The 18,087-nt window shown below is 44.2% G+C and overlaps 1 protein-coding gene across 3 annotated transcripts in view; it reads right to left on the minus strand.

The window, feature by feature from the left end:
- scn5lab (sodium channel, voltage gated, type V-like, alpha b) overlaps positions 1-18,087 on the minus strand; it is a 212,639-nt gene that overhangs the window by 178,644 nt on the left and 15,908 nt on the right. For all 3 annotated transcript variants that reach the window (XM_042308644.1, XM_042308645.1, XM_042308643.1), the window contains exon 2: positions 1,425-1,733. In XM_042308644.1, the coding sequence (XP_042164578.1) occupies positions 1,425-1,691 (267 nt within the window). In that variant the 5' untranslated portion in view covers positions 1,692-1,733. The remainder of the gene's footprint in view (positions 1-1,424; positions 1,734-18,087) is intronic.

Genomic DNA, 18,087 nt, shown 5'->3' on the forward strand with positions numbered 1-18,087 from the left:
AGAACTAGCTATCCCCAGGAGAACTAGCTATCCCCAGGAGAACTAGCTCTTCAGCCTCCCTCTGTATCCTCCAGCAAACCAAAGCTCCAGACTGATGAATTTTGAAAGGCCAATTTTAAAACTGAGCACCTTAAAACCAGTACTCTAGCCTCTGTCCTTTTCACATACTGTACCGGTACAATTTCCACTCCCTGGGAAACTGATTAAATCAAATCAAATGTTATTTCCTCAATTGCTACATACTCAAATCACTTAAATCCAACTGATGCCACACCAACTACAGCCATAGCTGTCAGTTCAATTTGATTTATCCACCAGCTTAAAAGCTTATTATTCACATCCTGGAATACACGTTTATCTCATCGACAGTCCTACAGTACCCCCAGGGTTGCACATTCTTGTTCCAGCCCAGCACTAACACACTTAATTCAACTTAACAAGCGGCTTGACGATAAGTCGAGTAGTTCAATATGGATGTGCTGGTGCTGGAACAAAAATGTGCCACTCTGGGAGGTATACTGTAATGCATACTGTATAGAATGACTCGATGAGGCACCCTCCAGTCTACACATTGGGGGGGACACAAACCCATTTCAAAACTCTTTTTAAAGAAGAAGGACTGTGTGAGAACCAGAATGGTGCCAACAGTAAACCATCATCTGTCTGTCTGTCTGTCTGTCTGTCTGTCTGTCTGTCTGTCTGTCTGTCTGTCTGTCTGTCTGTCTGTCTGTCTGTCTGTCTGTCTGTCTGTCTGTCTGTCTGTCTGTCTGTCTGTCTGTCTGTCTGTCTGTCTGTCTGTCTGTCTGTCTGTCTGTCTGTCTGTCTCTCTTTCTGTTTGTTTTTCTGTCTGTCTGTCTGATCCTTCTATTCGTAAATCAGTCCTACCTTTTGCATCCTAAGAACACACACGTGCAGACGAGCGCACATGCACGTACACACACACATCCTGAATCAGCAGCCCAAACAGGCCCAGTCACAGGGCCCAAAAATGGGTATGGGGAATCCTTTCAACCTGCCTCAAAGGCCACAGCCAGTTTCCATTAGGACGGATGACACACACACGCACACACGCACACACACACACCATTTCAGAGGCTTTATATAAGGAGGGTCACTGTGAGTACACCAGAGATGTGTTTCAGAAGGGGAAATTGGTTCAGATGAATAAAAGCACACAGGAAGATGTTCCAGTAATTGGAATGGTACCAAAGAGGAAATCCTTCAAGGAGGTCCAATAGACAAAGGAAGCGATGTCAGTGATGATATAAGAAGTGACATGCTCTTAGAAACACATTTAACACAGGCATTCGAACACAAGTATAAGGACCCTTGAGAGAGACACCCACCACCTCACGCTCACACACAAACACACACCCACGCAGCCCCTCACATTCTCCCACCAACCATCACCCCCCAGTGCTCACTCTCTGGTTCTTGAAGTAGAATGGGTCAAAGTCATCCAGTGGGACTCCCACCAGGCCGGCGGGGATGTCGCCGAAGATGCGTGGCAGCTGTTTGCCGGCCTCCAGGTCGGCCCGGGGCCGGGGCAGCTCCACGTCTCCCAGGTCCTCCTGGTAGTGCTTGGTACGCCGGGCCTCCTCCTCAGCGATACGCTGCTCCACGGCAGCCAGGGACTCCCGGGTGAACCGGTGCAAGCTGTCAGGACCCGGTGGTAGCAGCAGGGTGGCCATCTTCTCATCCTGAGTCACCTGTCCTAGGGTTGACTTCACCAGCTACCAGGGGGGGAGAGGGGAAGGAAAGAGAGAGAGAGGGAGAGGAGGTGATAGGGAGAGGGAGTAGGGAGTGGGAGATAGAAAGAGACAGAGAGAGGTAATCAACAGGGCAGTCACACAGGGGTATCACTCCTAAATGCAGACCTGAGTTAACATAGACCTCTTTCCTGCAGTCAAATAACCAAATCGCCCTCTAGTGGCCTCATGGGTGGAATGTTATTCATCTTTTTCATAACATCATAATAAATAAACATTCAAAAAAAGAAACATTAAAAATCTGGTGTTTCTATGTAAAACGCTTTTATTATCTGTCAGTCTTTTGTGATGTACAGTCCAGTCGGAAACTATTCAGACCCCTTGAATTTCCACATTTTGTTACATTACAGCCGTATTTTTAAATGGATTAAATCGTTTTTCCCCTCATCAATCTACACACAATACCCCATAATGACAGAGCAAAAACTGGTTTCTAGACATTTCTGCAAATTCATTAAAAAATATACAATTTACGTAAGCATTCAGACCTTTTACTCAGTACTTTGTTGAAGCACCTATGGCAGCGATTACAGCCTCGAGTCTTATTGGGTATGACTCTACAAGCTTGGCACACCTGTATCTGGAAAGTTTCTCCCATTCTTCATGGTGGTTCCAAATTTCTTCCATTGAAGAATGATGGAGGCCTCTGTGTTCTTGGGGACATTCAAAGCTGCAGAAATGTTTTGGTACCCTTCCCCAGATCTGTGCCTCGACACAATCCTGTGTCAGAGCTCTACGGACAATTCCTTCAACCTCATGGCTTAGTTTTTGCTTATATAGACTGGTGTGTGCCTGTCCAAATCATGTCCAATTTATCACAGGTGGACTCCAATCAAGTTGTAGAAACATCTCAAGGATGATCAATGGAAACAGGATGCACCTGAGCTCGATTTCAAATCTCATAGCAAAGGGCCTTAATACTTATGTAAATAAGGTATCTGTTTTTTCTTTGTAATACATTTGTAAAATTTAAAAAAAAAAATACAGTTTCTGCTTTGTCATTATGGAGTATTTTGTGTAGATTGATGAGAAAAATGTTTTATTAAATCCATTTTAGAATAAGGCTGTAACGTAAAAAAATGTGGAAAAAGTCAAGGGGTCTGAATACTTTTCGAATGCACTGTGTACAAAATGTAATATTGGGATGCAAACTCAAAACATAATACATTTTCAACTCTGTATCTGACATGGTACAAGTGTCTTATTTTCTTTAAGCTCGTAACCATGTGTGTGAGGTGTACACTTTTGTTTCAAAGTAGACTTGTTTAAGACTATCGAGAAACACTGTGTGACCCTGATTCAGCCCACTGCAGCGAAAGGTCCTATTTGTAATGTACAGATAGACCAAGCTTGGGGGGGTTTATCATAACGAAACGGTTGTCATTGTCATTGATATCGCCTCCCCTTCACTCTCATCATCACTTCAGCCGAGGACAGTTATTTTGTCGCCAAAATAGATTGTGCCACTATTGTGTTATGCGTGGTGCCTGTACGCGTGTTTGTGTGGGTGCACAAACTTCCGTGCACAAACAGACCGTGCCATCTGTTTTGTATTCTAATTGAATGATCGGACAGGCCTCATTTTTCATCCATTCATGCGTTTCTTCACGTTATTCCTTGTGAGAGTCCACATCAAAAGAGCACCTGATGTCCCATTACCTCAGCTTACAACCCCAGTCCATCAGAGTCTGGAGACTTATACAGTCTTTCAACCAGGTAGCAATCTGCTCACTAGAGAATAAAATATAGAAATAATCACTGTAGCCACTTTAGACCTGTCTAAGGCCTTACCTATACGATTCCATATTAATGCAGGCTCAGAAGATGACAACTTCATTGAAAATATAGACTATTTGGTAACACATCCCATGAATAACCTTTTCATATAATGCGAACACATTCATAACGTCTTATATTAATACACAACATAGGTGACAATAACTGCTCATAAAGTGTTACTGAATGTTTTTAATCAGAAATCACTGTCTGGGTCAATAACCCCATGAAAAAAAAGTATAAAATGCAGTACTTCAATGAGTGTCAACCGTACATTAAGATATTATACATGTTATACAATATATCAGGCCTGACCTGCATTAAAGCCTATGACATAAATGTCCCCTCGTGTTTTGCAGCTTTATAAACAGGTTAAATCAATCTGTGTGTGATTCCATGGCCTTTGTGTGGCCCCCTGCGCCTGTACACCATGCATGTGAAGTCCCGCCTTTTACTTCCATACCATTTCAGCTATTTACTGCCCCGGACCCTGATGCAACGGACATTGTGTAGGGCTGAACAAAACGCCAGTACGCTTGGCTTGCTTTTCTCTCTCTCGCAGCATAATCTCAACCAACTTTGCGCCCGCCTTTGCTTTGACAGAATTCTGCCTCTCTCATGTGTCCATGTTTTCACAACCAGCACTGGTTATTCCCATGTTTTCACAACCAGCACCGGTTATTCCCATGTTTTCACAACCAGCACCGGTTATTCCCATGTTTTCACAACCAGCACCGGTTATTCCCATGTTTTCACAACCAGCACCGGTTATTCCCATGTTTTCACAACCAGCACCGGTTATTCCCATGTTTTCACAACCAGCACCGGTTATTCCCATGTTTTCACAACCAGCACCGGTTATTCCCATGTTTTCACAACCAGCACCGGTTATTCCCATGTTTTCACAACCAGCACCGGTTATTCCCATGTTTTCACAACCAGCACCGGTTATTCCCATGTTTTCACAACCAGCACCGGTTATTCCCATGTTTTCACAACCAGCACCGGTTATTCCCATGTTTCTTTTTGATACCCATTTTTATAACCTATAGAATTATCTTAGTAACCACCAGCACAGGATTCATGTGTATTTGGGAAAATATTAGAGATAAAGATCATTCAAAGAGTTAATCATGTATTGTTGTGTGTCATAAATGAATAAATGAAATTGTTAAGCGTGAACATGTAGAGCGTACATCAATGGACGCCTCAGCTTCTAATGCTTTGTAGTTATGGAGCCCAGAGATGCTATCTGAAGAGACAAGACACCTAACGGAGCGAAGAGAAAAGGCACCCCCAGACTTGGACATCCTGATAACACATCAACATTGTTGCAGAATGACTGTTCTGTACTGGACATTCAACACAAGCAACAAATGCATGGCTTGTTTACTTTCTCCTGTTGTTTCTCAGGTCTACATTTAGAAGAAGAACAAATCCTAGCGGGTTCTTTGGCTGTCCGCATAGGATATCCCCTTTTGGTTCCAGGTAGAACCCTTTTGGTTTGTAGAAAGGGTTCTACATGGGGACCAAAAGGGTTCTACCTGGAACTAAAAAGGGTTCTTAAAAGGGTCTTCCTATGGGGACAGCCGAAGAACCCTTTGAGGTTTTAGATAGCACTTTCATTTTATAGTGCAGTAAAAAAAATAGTACTGCGTATAGGCATTTGCGTAACAGGCCTGCTATGTGTGATTGTGTGCATGCAGTCATCACTGACTCTAACATCACAACACGAAGCCAAGCAGAAGGGAGAGCCAGGGTCAGTAGTCACCAAATGTAAGAAAACGATTTAAAACGGGGAGGGCCTACTTGGACTCATTCAATAAGAAACACTACTTTTCAATTTCTGTTGCAAAATATTTTTTTTAAACGTGCCCAAATACTGTGGGTCCAATTACCTGAATGTATTATTTACATTGATTGTCACTAGTGCCTGGTGGTCAGGGCTGCCTTTGTTCCCAAAACAAATCAGAGACCTGGTAACCCTGGTAACCCAATCACATGTCACCCCAAGGAGGTTACAGAGCACAGACACACACACACACACACACACAACCTCTGTGTTCATTATTTGGGAAGCTACCGCCAGGGCCCCCTAGGCCAGTCCAGATGATGGAATCACGTAAGTATACCACAACACTTTGTTTAAAGCATTATAAAAACAGCGTTATTTCTGCTCTGTTAATGTAAAGTCTAGCACCCTGTAGTCTAGTGATCTGTAGTCTAGTGACCTGTAGTCTAGTGACCTGTAATTTAGTGATCTGTAGTCTAGTGACCTGTAATCTAGTGACCTGTAATTTAGTGATCTGTAGTCTAGTGACCTGTAGTCTAGTGATCTGTAGTCTAGTGACCTGTAATCTAGTGACCTGTAGTCTAGTGATCTGTAGTCTAGTGATCTGTAGTCTAGTGATCTGTAGTCTAGTGACCTGTAATCTAGTGACCTGTAATTTAGTGATCTGTAGTCTAGTGATCTGTAGTCTAGTGATCTGTAGTCTAGTGACCTGTAGTCTAGTGACCTGTAGTCTAGTGACCTGTAGTCTAGTGATCTGTAGTCTAGTGATCTGTAGTCTAGTGACCTGTAATCTAGTGACCTGTAGTCTAGTGATCTGTAGTCTAGTGATCTGTAGTCTAGTGATCTGTAGTCTAGTGATCTGTAGTCTAGTGATCTGTAGTCTAGTGACCTGTAATCTAGTGACCTGTAATTTAGTTTCCTGTAGTCTAGCACTCTGTAGTCTAGCACCCTGTGGTCTAGACAACTGTAGTCTAGCACCCTGTGGTCTAGAACCCTGTAGTCTAGCACCCTGTAGTCTAGCACCCTGTAGTCCAGCACCCTGTAGTCTCGCACCTTGTAGTCTAGTGACCAGTGGTATGTAGTCTAGTGACCTGTAATCTAGTGACCTGTAATTTAGCATCCTGTAGTCTAGCACCCTATAGTCTAGCACCTTGTAGTCTAGCCCCCTGTAGTCTAGCACCTTGTAGTCTAGCACCCTGTAGTCTGAAACAATGTAGTCTAACACCCTGTAAATATACACCCTGTAATTTAACAACCAGTAGTCTAGTGAGCTGTAGTCTAACACCCTGTAGTCTAACATCCTGTAATCTAACACCCAGGAGTCTGATGACCTGTAGTCTAACACCCTGTAGTCTAACACCCTGTAATTTAACACCCAGTAGTCTAGTGACCTGTAGTCTAGTTTCCTGTAGTCTAGCACCCTATAGTTTAGTACCCTATAGTTTAGTACCCTGTAGTCTGGTGACCTGTAGTCTAGCACGCTGTAGTCTAGCACCCTGTAGTTTAGTTTCCTGTACTCTAGCACCCTATAGTTTAGCACCTTGTAGTCTAGTGACCTGTAATCTAATGACCTGTAGTCTGGTGACCTGTAGTCTGGTGACCTGTAGTCTAGCACCCTGTAGTCTAGTGACATGTAATCTGGTGATCTGTAGTCTAGCACCCTGTAGTCTAGTGACATGTAATCTGGTGATCTGTAGTCTAGCACCCTGTAGTCTAACACCCGGTAGTCAAACACCCTGTAGATATACACCCTGTAATTTTACACCCAGTAGTCTGGTGACCTATAGTCTAACACCCTGTAATTGAACACCCAGTAGTCTGGTGACCTGTAGTCTAGCACCCTGTAGTCTAACACCCTGTAGTCTAGCACCCTGTAGTCTAGACACCTGTAGTCTAGCACCCTGTAGTCTAGCACCCTATAGTCTAGCACCCTGTAGTCTGACACAATGTAGTCTAACACCCTGCAAATATACGCCCTGTAATTTAAAACCAGTAGTCTAGTGAGCTGTAGTCTAACACCCTGTAGTCTAACACCCTGTAATCTAACACCCAGGAGTCTGGTGACCTGTAGTCTAACACCCTGTAGTCTAACACCCTGTAGTTTAACACCCAGTAGTCTAGTGACCTGTAGTCTAACACCCTGTAGTCTAGTGACCTGTAGTCTAACTCCCCGTAGTCTAGCACCCTGTAGTCTAGCACCCTGTAGTCTTGCACCCTGTAGTCTAGCACCCTGTAGTCTAGCACCCTGTACTATTGCACCCTGTAGTCTAGCACTCTGTAGCCTTGCACCCTGTAGTATTGCACCCTGTAATCTAGCACCCTGTAGTCTAGCACCCTGTAGTATTGCACCCTGTAGTATTGCACCCTGTAGTCTAGCACCCTGTAGTATTGCACCCTGTAGTATTGCACCCCATAGTATTGCACCCTGTAGTCTTGTACCCTGTAGTGTTGCACCCTGCAGTCTAGCACCCTGTAGTATTGTACCCTGTAGTCTAGCACCCTGTAGTATTGCACCCTGTAGTCTAGCACCCTTTAGTATTGCACCCTGTAGTCTAGCACTCTGTAGTCTTGCACCTTGCAGGACCAGCACTCAGCATATCTGGAGTTAATGAAATGTAAAGGACAGCTTGTCAGGCTTGACCAAGAGCCCGTTTAGGCAAATGCAATTCCCTCCAAAAATAGGGTTGATCCACTAAAGTGCACTATGTAGGTCACTAGGGGTATTGAACAAGTTAAATGGGCCTCGGATTCATTTCAAAGGCTGGCTGCCTGTGCCACTCGGGTACTTTCAGCTGCAGCACTTGGGCGCAGGCGTCTAAAGAGAATACTGAACAAAAGGGAGAGGGGGGAGATAGGGTTTACCTGAGGATAGGAACATGTAGCTTGTGGCCCTGATGTTGATGGTTTAGAACAGCTTGCCTATTGCACACAGACACACACACACACACACACACACACACACACACACACACACACACACACACACACACACACACACACACACACACACACACACACACACACACACACACACACACATGTGTTCTCTCTGTATCTTTCTCTCTCTCTCTAGAATTAGGAATCATGTTAGCTGCACTTCTATCCGAAATGTTATGAACATTGAACACACCCTAGCTAACACACCCTGACATTGAACACACCCTAGCTAACACACCCTGACATTGAACACACCCTAGCTAACACACCCTGACATTGAACACACCCTAGCTAACACACCCTGACATTGAACACACCCTAGCTAACACACCCTGACATTGAACACACCCTAGCTAACACACCCTGACATTGAACACACCTAGCTAACACACCCTGACATTGAACACACCCTAGCTAACACACCCTGACATTGAACACACCCTAGCTAACACACCCTGACATTGAACACACCCTAGCTAACACACCCTGACATTGAACACACCCTAGCTAACACACCCTGACATTGAACACACCCTAGCTAACACACCCTGACATTGAACACACCCTAGCTAACACACCCTGACATTGAACACACCCTAGCTAACACACCCTGACATTGAACACACCCTAGCTAACACACCCTGACATTGAACACACCCTAGCTAACACACCCTGACATTGAACACACCCTAGCTAACACACCCTGACATTGAACACACCCTAGCTAACACACCCTGACATTGAACACACCCTAGCTAACACACCCTGACATTGAACACACCCTAGCTAACACACCCTGACATTGAACACACCCTAGCTATTGTTCCATAACCCAGGGAATCCCTATTAAATCAGAAATTAACCTCAGACATAAATTCATTATTTATATAATCATTATTTTAACATGCTGTCCCATCAAGGTCAAAATAACGCTTTTGCAAGGGAGACCTGGCCCCTAACTTCAGCGCTCGGGTCAAGCTCACCACCCCACTACCCCACAAACCCTCTGCCCTCACCCCAAACCCGCCTAGCCTGAGACTGGGGATTGACCTGGTATCCCTTTGGGAAATCAGCAATAAAGAGCAACACATGGAGGAGCAGTGTACCAGCGGTGCCAGAGGCTGTCAGCCTAGGGCCCAGTCAGGGCCTCTATCCAGCATATCCAGCTAAAGCTTAGAGTCACTTGACAGGCTGTCAGCATTATTCATCTAGGTTTCCTATTAGACCATTACAACTGGGATGTAAGAAGAGTCATCAGCCTGAGGGGACTGAATGGGCCTGTAGCATGACTCGTCTTTAGACCTTTGGTCATTCACGCTTCACCATCGTATGGTAGCCTGGATGGGGATGAAGATAAGAACCATTATTTGTAGCATTATTGTGCAATTGCCAATTTATTCTAGGATTCAAACAGAGTAAAACACTCCAGATATCTCTTGAGATGGATGGGCAATGGACAGAGGCTTGGGTGCATGTGCGTGCACGCATCACATTCTCACACTCACATACCACGGTCAACAGAGACAGACAGAGGAGGTATTCTTCGTCATAAGTGTGTGGTGCACCTCTAACCCTGATGCTCAGTTTTCAAAGAAACCAGTGATTAGGAAAAACACTGAGCCATTCGTTGCTGTAAATCAGCCCACAAAATACAGGCGTGGTTGAATTGATTCCATAGTCACTGTGATGAGGGAGAAAAAGGGATTATGGTTCATCAATGTTGCCGACATCTTAACCGACAGCTTCTTCATCATCAGTTAGTTATAATTGAGACCTTATGTCCCTAGAGGATTACAGCTTGTCTTTAATCTATCTCCGTTCTTTCAAGACACACACACACAAACCGCATACACACAGATACACACAAATGCATGCACAGTGCATACACACCCTGACCCTCCCCCTAAAAACGTTACATGCTTCATTAACAAGGGGATGGGGGCAAAAACACGTTCATCGATGACTGGTGACCCCCTCGTGACAGATTATTAATTTGGGCAAGACAACTGCACCCGCACTGAACCCTCTGTCTAATCAACTCCCTTGCTTTGACCACAGGGGAAGAGAAGAAAAGAGGGGAGGAGAGGAAAAGATGAGAATTGAGAGTAAATTAAGAAATAAAGAGGCTTGAAGGGCAACCTGGCCTCAGAGCCATACGAAACATACTTTACGTATTTCTGAGCACCTCCAAGATGATTAATACCTACCAATAGTAGGTAGTTACTTTAGACAGAAACAAAAGAAGGGAGGTTGGTCGCAGAGGATGGGTGGGTGTAATTCGTGACCATCTAGAAATCCAAAGGTTGAGTGTTCATGTCGCAGACAAATATAGCATTTTAGCTAACATTTCCCCTAACCCTTATTCTAAACTTAACCCAATTCACCTAACCTGCTACATAAATTCACCTAACCATTTTCATTAGTTACACTAACCGCCAACGTAAACTCTCCCTGTAATTCTCCTTGGTTGTTATGACGCAACAAGCAACCTGGTCTCAGAGAAAGCTATAATACTATACGCCCTCCAAGACATATGATAAGTGACTTCATCCAAATCGTATGCTATTGTACGACCAGGTAAGACGTAAAATACTATACACTAAGTACACCAAACATCAGCAACACCTTCCTATTTTTGAGATGTCCCCCAACCCTTTTGCCCTCAGAACAGCCTCAATTTGTCGGGGCATGGACTCTACAAGGTATTGAAAGCATTCCTCAGGGATGCTGGCCAATGTTGACACCAATGCTTCCCACAGTTCTGTCAAGTTGGCTGGATGTCCTTTGGGTGGTGGGCCATTCTTGATACACACAAGAAACTGTTAAGTGTGAAAAACCCAGCAGCATTGCAGTTCTTGACACAAACCAGTGCAACTGGCACCTACTACCATTTTAAATATTTTGTCTGGCCCATTCACCATCTGAATGGCATAGATACACAATCCATTTTTCAATTGGTTTAAGGCTTAAAAATCATTCTTTAACCTGTCTCCTCTCCTTTGTCTACACTAACTGAAGTGGATTTAACAAGTGACATCAATATGGGATCATAGCTTTCTCCTGGATTCACCTGGTCAGTCTATTTCATGGAGAGAGTTCTTAATGCTTGGTATACTTAGTAACCGTCCTCTAATTCATATGATTTTGTACGACTGCTATTCCTTTCATGACATAACTAACGTAATGGATTTACATACAGATTCAAACGAAATACCCTGAGACCACGTTGTGAATGGGGGGGTTCACGTAGGGGTAGTTGATTTGGGAAGTCAGACTCTCTCAAATTTGGCCTCCGACGCCGCTTGTGTGTGCGTTTATAATCACTGTTTGATTATTCAAATGTTTCCTTGGTGTTCTTGCCAACATGTTGCTTCATTGTTGATTGTTGATTTGTTTGACAGGGTTTTTTCCTTCTTTTTTCAGCTTGCTTGGTCCCATGAGGCTGTGGGAGGCTGAGTTGCTGTGTAATGATGTGGGAAGATTTTGCCCCACCTCTTTATTCCTTTCCTCTCTGTCTTTCACAATCCATGACTGTCTCTCTCCTCCCCCTCTCTCTCTCTTTCTCTCTCTCTTTCTCTCTCTCTCTCCCCCCCTCTCTCTCTGTTCCCCACCTCTCTCTCTCTCTCTTCCCCCTCTCTCTCTCTCTCTCTCTCTCTCTCTCTCCCCCTCTCTCTCTCTCTCTCCTCCCCCCTCTCTCTCTCTCTCTCTCTCCTCCCCCTCTCTCTCTCTTTCTCTCTCTCTCTCTCTCTCCCCCTCCCTCTCTCTCTCTCTCTCTCTCTCTCTCTCTCTCTCTCTCTCTCTCTCTCTCTCTCTCTCTCTCTCTCTCTCTCTCACTCTCTCTCTCTCCTTTATCTTTTTATCTCTTTCTCCCTCACTCAAGATGTCCCATGGTTTTGGATTAAGATGTCCATGGTGTTTGCTCAAGATGTCCATAGTGTTGGCTCAAGATGTCTATGGCGTTGGCTCAAGATGCCCACGGTGTTGGCTAAAGATGTAAATGATGGTGTTGGCTCAAGATGTAAATGATGGTGTTGGCTCAAGACGTCAATGGTGTTGGCTCAATATGTCCACGATGTTCCGGTTACTAGTCCAATGCTCTAACCACTAGGCTACCCTGCCTTGAAGGTAGGCCTTGAAATACATCCACAGGTACACTTCCAATTGACAATTAGCCTATCAGAAGCTCCAACCTAAGTGTATGTAAACTTCCGACTTCAACTGTATATATTCTAACTTTTTTTTTTCTATATCTACAGGGGTTCTAAAATTCTAAATCAAATAGAAAAATGATCCATGGTATAACCATCATAAAACAATTCCATATTTTAGTTTAGTAGAACTTTTGAATAATGTGAAAATATGTGTTTTTAATACAATAGGTAGGCTAATGCATACAAAGCAGAGAGAGGACCATTTCCAAATAATCTGTGGGACAACAAAAATATTTTCATCCCAAAGTCGTCTGTCTGACCGCCCGCTCCCGCCCACAGCATGAAAAATGCAGACTGCGCCCCAATGATCTCTGTCGGACACGCAGGTCCTGCAGGCATCCCGCGGGAAAGCAGCCCTCTGGTGCAGTCAGTACACAACACTTTGCTCATCAGATCATCAGGTCTTAGCAGGATCTTATGCTCATCGTGTCAAAGCAGGATCAGATGGTGACAGGGGTCCCAGCAGGGTCAGACAGCCAGGGATGACTCGTCCATGAAGCTCAGCTGATTTCTGACGTATATTAACAATATCAGTGAATGATACAAAAAGTTCCATCTTGAATTGATGGCTACACCTACAGTAGCTACAGGACATCAGTTTAATCTTAAAGCTACAATCTGGGATCATGGACGAACGGTAATTACACTTATTGAACCAATGATTCTATTCTTGAATAATAAAATGTATAAATGTACACCAAGGTAAATCTTTGTCATGCCTCATTTTAGGAGGATCATGGGTCTCAGCAGGGGCAGGCAGCGAGGGAAGACCAGTCTTTGAGTAGGTGAGGTGAATTTTAGCACACTGACAAACCTCCAAAGTTGACTTCCAAACTGCATCAAGGGTTGATAGAGTCTTTTCCCGATGACACAAAACATGTAAAACAAAAATGTGAGGAAGACCTGGTGAAGCTATTGATGATAATGAATGGATACAGATGTGTTTGAATGCCCAGTCAGGTTCAGTTTAAGATCATCCATATAAAGTACTATATACCAGTGAAACTGAATTACATGCACTCGGGAAATGTAATTCCTATGCTTGAGGTGTAAAACACAAAAGGGGACATATTATGAAGGCTGGCTGAATTCTGTCAAAGATTATGTTCTTTTACCTGAGAATGTCTATAGAGTCTCCCTTCTCACAGTTTTTGATTGCTTGGAAATGTTGATACTGGAGACTGTTATATGATGAAACTGTGTAACCAAGCATTCATAGCAGCTAAGAAATGCATTACCATTAATTGGAAGGTTGGGTCCTCCCACAATGTCAAGTTATGTATCACTAGATTTGATTAAGGGTATACTGGGCAAGTTTCATAAGTTCTGGAGGCCTCATATGGAATACAGTATGACTTAAGGAGTCTGTATTGAAAACATGCCCAAGTCAGGGGAGATACCTCTTTAGGTAATCCCTAGCTGCCGGGCTGTTCAGTTCTAGCCCTTGTGTCACGATCGTCATAATGATGAGACCAAGGCTCAGCATTAATCGAGTTCCACATACTTTTTAATGAACTGAAACTCACCAAAACAAAACAACCAACCAACCAAACGATACATGACGCTACTAGTGTGCATACAGGCACCTAACTGTAGACAAGATCCCATACCAGAAAGTGGGGAAAAAGGGCTACCTAAATATGATCCCCAATCAGAGACAACGATAAACAGCTGTCTCTGATTGGGAACCATCAGAGACAGAGATTGGGAACCATAGCAATACTGGACCGCCAAGCTAGGATTTGAGTTCCCTTATGTACAATAGAATGTCACAACAAGACTGATGGAAGCAGTGAGTATTGGTGTATAACCCACCACCTAAAAAAATGACTCCTGGGAAGGAAAGCCTCTGTTTCACGCCTCACAGACCTCCCTCATTTACTGTTTCACTCACAGGAGTAGGTCAACCAAACGTATAGGCTGACAGGCAGGTTGTGCACTGTGGATGGTGTCACTTGATACACAAACAAAGACTGCACAGTATACCTTGTCACCTATTTACTACATTTATGTTTGCTTCACTTGCCTTCATGTCTTATGTGATGTCTATGTCTGTTTTGTATGTCAAGTATGCCTCTGTTTTGCTGCAAATAGAGTTTCCCTGTTAACAGTTTTTTCCAACAGCTTACACACAAAATCTTTTCATGTCACACGATTTTTGAAACCTCTCACTCAAAGTGCAAATATCCAAATCCATAAGCTATTTCACAGCGTTTGACTCAGTTGTCAATTGCATAAAACACTTTTTTCAAAACACTACACACAATTATCTACCTAAAACACAAAAATCGAACAGTAAATGACTTGCTTTCCTTTTCCAAACACAACCAATCAAAATGCTACACTTATTCACCAGGTCACACACACACTCCTCACATGTGCAAACACTAATAGCTTAACTGATCACTAACCAATCACTGCTTTACTGTAGTATAGGCCTATAAATAGGTCAAAGGTTAGATTACCTGTTTTGAACAATGGATGCCAACAATGGACAGAGAGCAAGAGGAGTAGTAGGGAGAGGAAGAGGACGAGGGCAAAGAAGAGAAGGAAGGAGAGCCATCTCTGATGAGATTAGGGCAAAACTTGTTTATCATGTGATCAACCACGGTTTGACCATGAGAGAGGCTGGACTGAGAGTCCAGCCCAAATTGAGTCGATTTACAGTGGTGTCCATAATTCGAACCTTCAGAAATGAGAACAGGTATGCAACTATCTAATGACTATTTTAGCATTACAGCAATGTACTGTAAAATACGTACGACTGCATAGTATTGCATAAACATTTGTAACTCTCAGCCATCCATTTACTGCACTGCATTGAATGAATGAGGTTGGTTATCATGCTGTACTATATTTTTTTGTACATTGTTTACAGTTCCCATGCTGAACACATACTGTGTTTGAATTCTGTACAGAGTGGAAAGGCAAAGACATCATGGAGGACGAGGACGCTTGTTTACAGATGTACAAGAGACTGCAATTATAAATATGGTCTATGTGGGGACATAGAGGTTGCCTCTGTCCAAGGTTGGATACGCCATGCTAGGAGATACTTCCCTCGATGTTTGGCAAGAGAAAACGTATCCTGTGATGTGGACGAAGTATTGTGGCCAGACTCAGGCCGGAGAAGCGATGAAGCGTAGCTTAGCACTGGTGACCCCCTGCACTGGTGACCCCCTGCACTGGTGACCCCCTGCACTGGTGATCCACTGTAATATGCATTTTGTATTATATTCTGTACATCTATCTGATGATGAAACAATCTAATATATTCATTGATTTATAAAATAAATAATTTATTTCCCTAATGTCTTGATGACATCACAGAAAAGTCTGGTTGTTATCCGACACCTTTAAAACCAGACAAACAAAGCCTTATACAACCAAAAAAACAACCAAATGTTACAGTGGAATACTCCAGTAATCTTGTCATTGAGATATCATACAGAGACAGCAGGCCTGGGGGTTGGCCAGTGACCATGGGAAGGGAGGATTAATTCATAGGTGCTGTAGCCGGTGAGTGTGTGTGTTTATTCGTTTATGCCAACGTGTGTGTGTGTGTGTGTGTGTGTGTGTGTGTGTGTGTGTGTGTGTGTGTGTGTGTGTGTGTGTGTGTGTGTGTGTTAGCTGAGTCATTAAGGTCGCCTGCCGTCTGACTGACTGACAGGGATATTCACAGCTCAATGGGGCAGCTTGCGCTTCGCCGCAACTTCGTTTGGTTAAACATTTGAGCCATCCATCTCACCGCTAAAGAAATTACTGCTGTCAGAGCGGGAAACAGGGACAGTAAATAATGAAGACCACCTGAGCAGATGGTTGGGTTGGGTTTGATCTCCTTCCACTCTGGAGGTTCTTAAATATAATTTTTTTCACACAATTTTATGGTGATATGAATGCTGCCGCATAATTTTGCTCTGATTAATTTCACTGTTATTCACAAATTTAGAGAGGGTGACTGTGCTAAGAGGTGAAAACACATTAGAATAAAAAATGGGTTGAATCACAGCAATAAAAAACGCAGCATCTCAGTCAATCCCTAGTCAGTGTGTAGAAGTGGAGAGACAGGGAGAGAGAGGGAGAGAGAGGGAGAAAGAGGGAGAGAGAGGGAGAAAGATGTAGAAGGAGAAAGAGAGAGAGAGGGAGAGAGAGAGGAAGAAAGATGAAGAGGAAGAAAGATGAAGAGAGAGGCAGAGAGGCAGAGAGGGAGGGAGGGAGGGAGAGAGCAAGCGTTTACATGCCTATACAGTAATTCTGTGATTACGACCAACCAACCTGCTTAACCCAGAGCAGCCCATCACATGTAAATCATTCCCTGCCTGCTCTCTCTCACCCCTCTCTCTCTCTCTTACCTCCCACCCTCCCTTTTCCCCTCTCCCACAGACAGGGAGGCAATTAGTGAGGAATATGCTGATTAGAGCATGGAGGCTCCCGGTTGCAGCTGGGAGTCAGACCACAGACCAGACGGATTGCCATGGAGCCAGAGAAGGATGTCACGAGCCACGGACGCCCCGCCACTGTACAGTGACTGTTGTTCTGCCATCTGGATCTGTTTGGCTGCTCCTCCATGATGGAAGCTAATGTAAATGTCATTGCTTTTTGGTGAGAGTCGCTCATTGACTCAAGGAGGGGTGAGGCATGAGGCGTGAGGCGTGAGGCTGAGGATGTCCTAAAATGGACACCGTACAGGTGGCAGCAGGTTGTGAGGGAGACGTGTAGATCAGGGGTTTTCTAACCTCCCCAGCCTCTCCAAACCACCAAGCCATTCCATGCATTTAAACTATTCTACAGTTAGATTCAACTTTTCATCAAGCCCTTGAATGTGTTGAAATGAATTGGGTCAGCCCCGGCCCTGGGTTTGGCCCTAGCTCCAGCCTTATAGAGAGAGAGAGGGGGAGAAAGCCTAGTGGTTACAGCGTTGGGAGTGGGGCGGCAGGTAGCCTAGAGCGTTGGGCCAGTAACCGAAAGGTTGCTAGATCAAATCCCAGAGCTGACAAGGTAAAAATCTGTTGTTCTGCCCCTGAACAAGGCAGTTCACCTACTGTTCCTAGGCCGTCATTGTAAGTAAGAATGTGTTCAGAACTGGCTGGTCTAGTTAAATAAAGGTAAAAAAAACATATATATATATATATATCTATATCCTCAGCCTTATAGTTCCATCTCGCCTTTGGTAGCGCTCCGTCACTCAGCTGTCACTTTCAAAGTAGGACACAACAGCAGCCCCCCTGCGCCCACCACCCGCGACCTGCGCCCTTCAGGGGGGTGTTGTTTCAGCCACCTCGCACCATGCCTGGCCAAAGCCACCCACAAGTTATCTCAGGACCTCTGTGGTGGACAAGGCAAACTCTTGATATTATTAGACGTGCTGTTAGAGCCCTGCTGAACACAACAGAGACTGCATGTGCTAGCTACAGTAAATAACACACACACACAGTTGCTGCGGGGTCAGTTGGAGTACAGTGACAAGTGTCATTGAGGTTGGAGGGGTCATGCACGGTGCACACTCTTATTGTCCATTTTCATAGGCTCTGTTCCAACAGAACAGGGGGCCTTTTCCAGTGGAACACAGAAGAGTCAGTTCCAATACCAGAACTAGCATATA

Source organism: Oncorhynchus tshawytscha, linkage group LG29, assembly GCF_018296145.1.
Source record: "Oncorhynchus tshawytscha isolate Ot180627B linkage group LG29, Otsh_v2.0, whole genome shotgun sequence".
Lineage (NCBI taxonomy): Eukaryota > Metazoa > Chordata > Actinopteri > Salmoniformes > Salmonidae > Oncorhynchus > Oncorhynchus tshawytscha.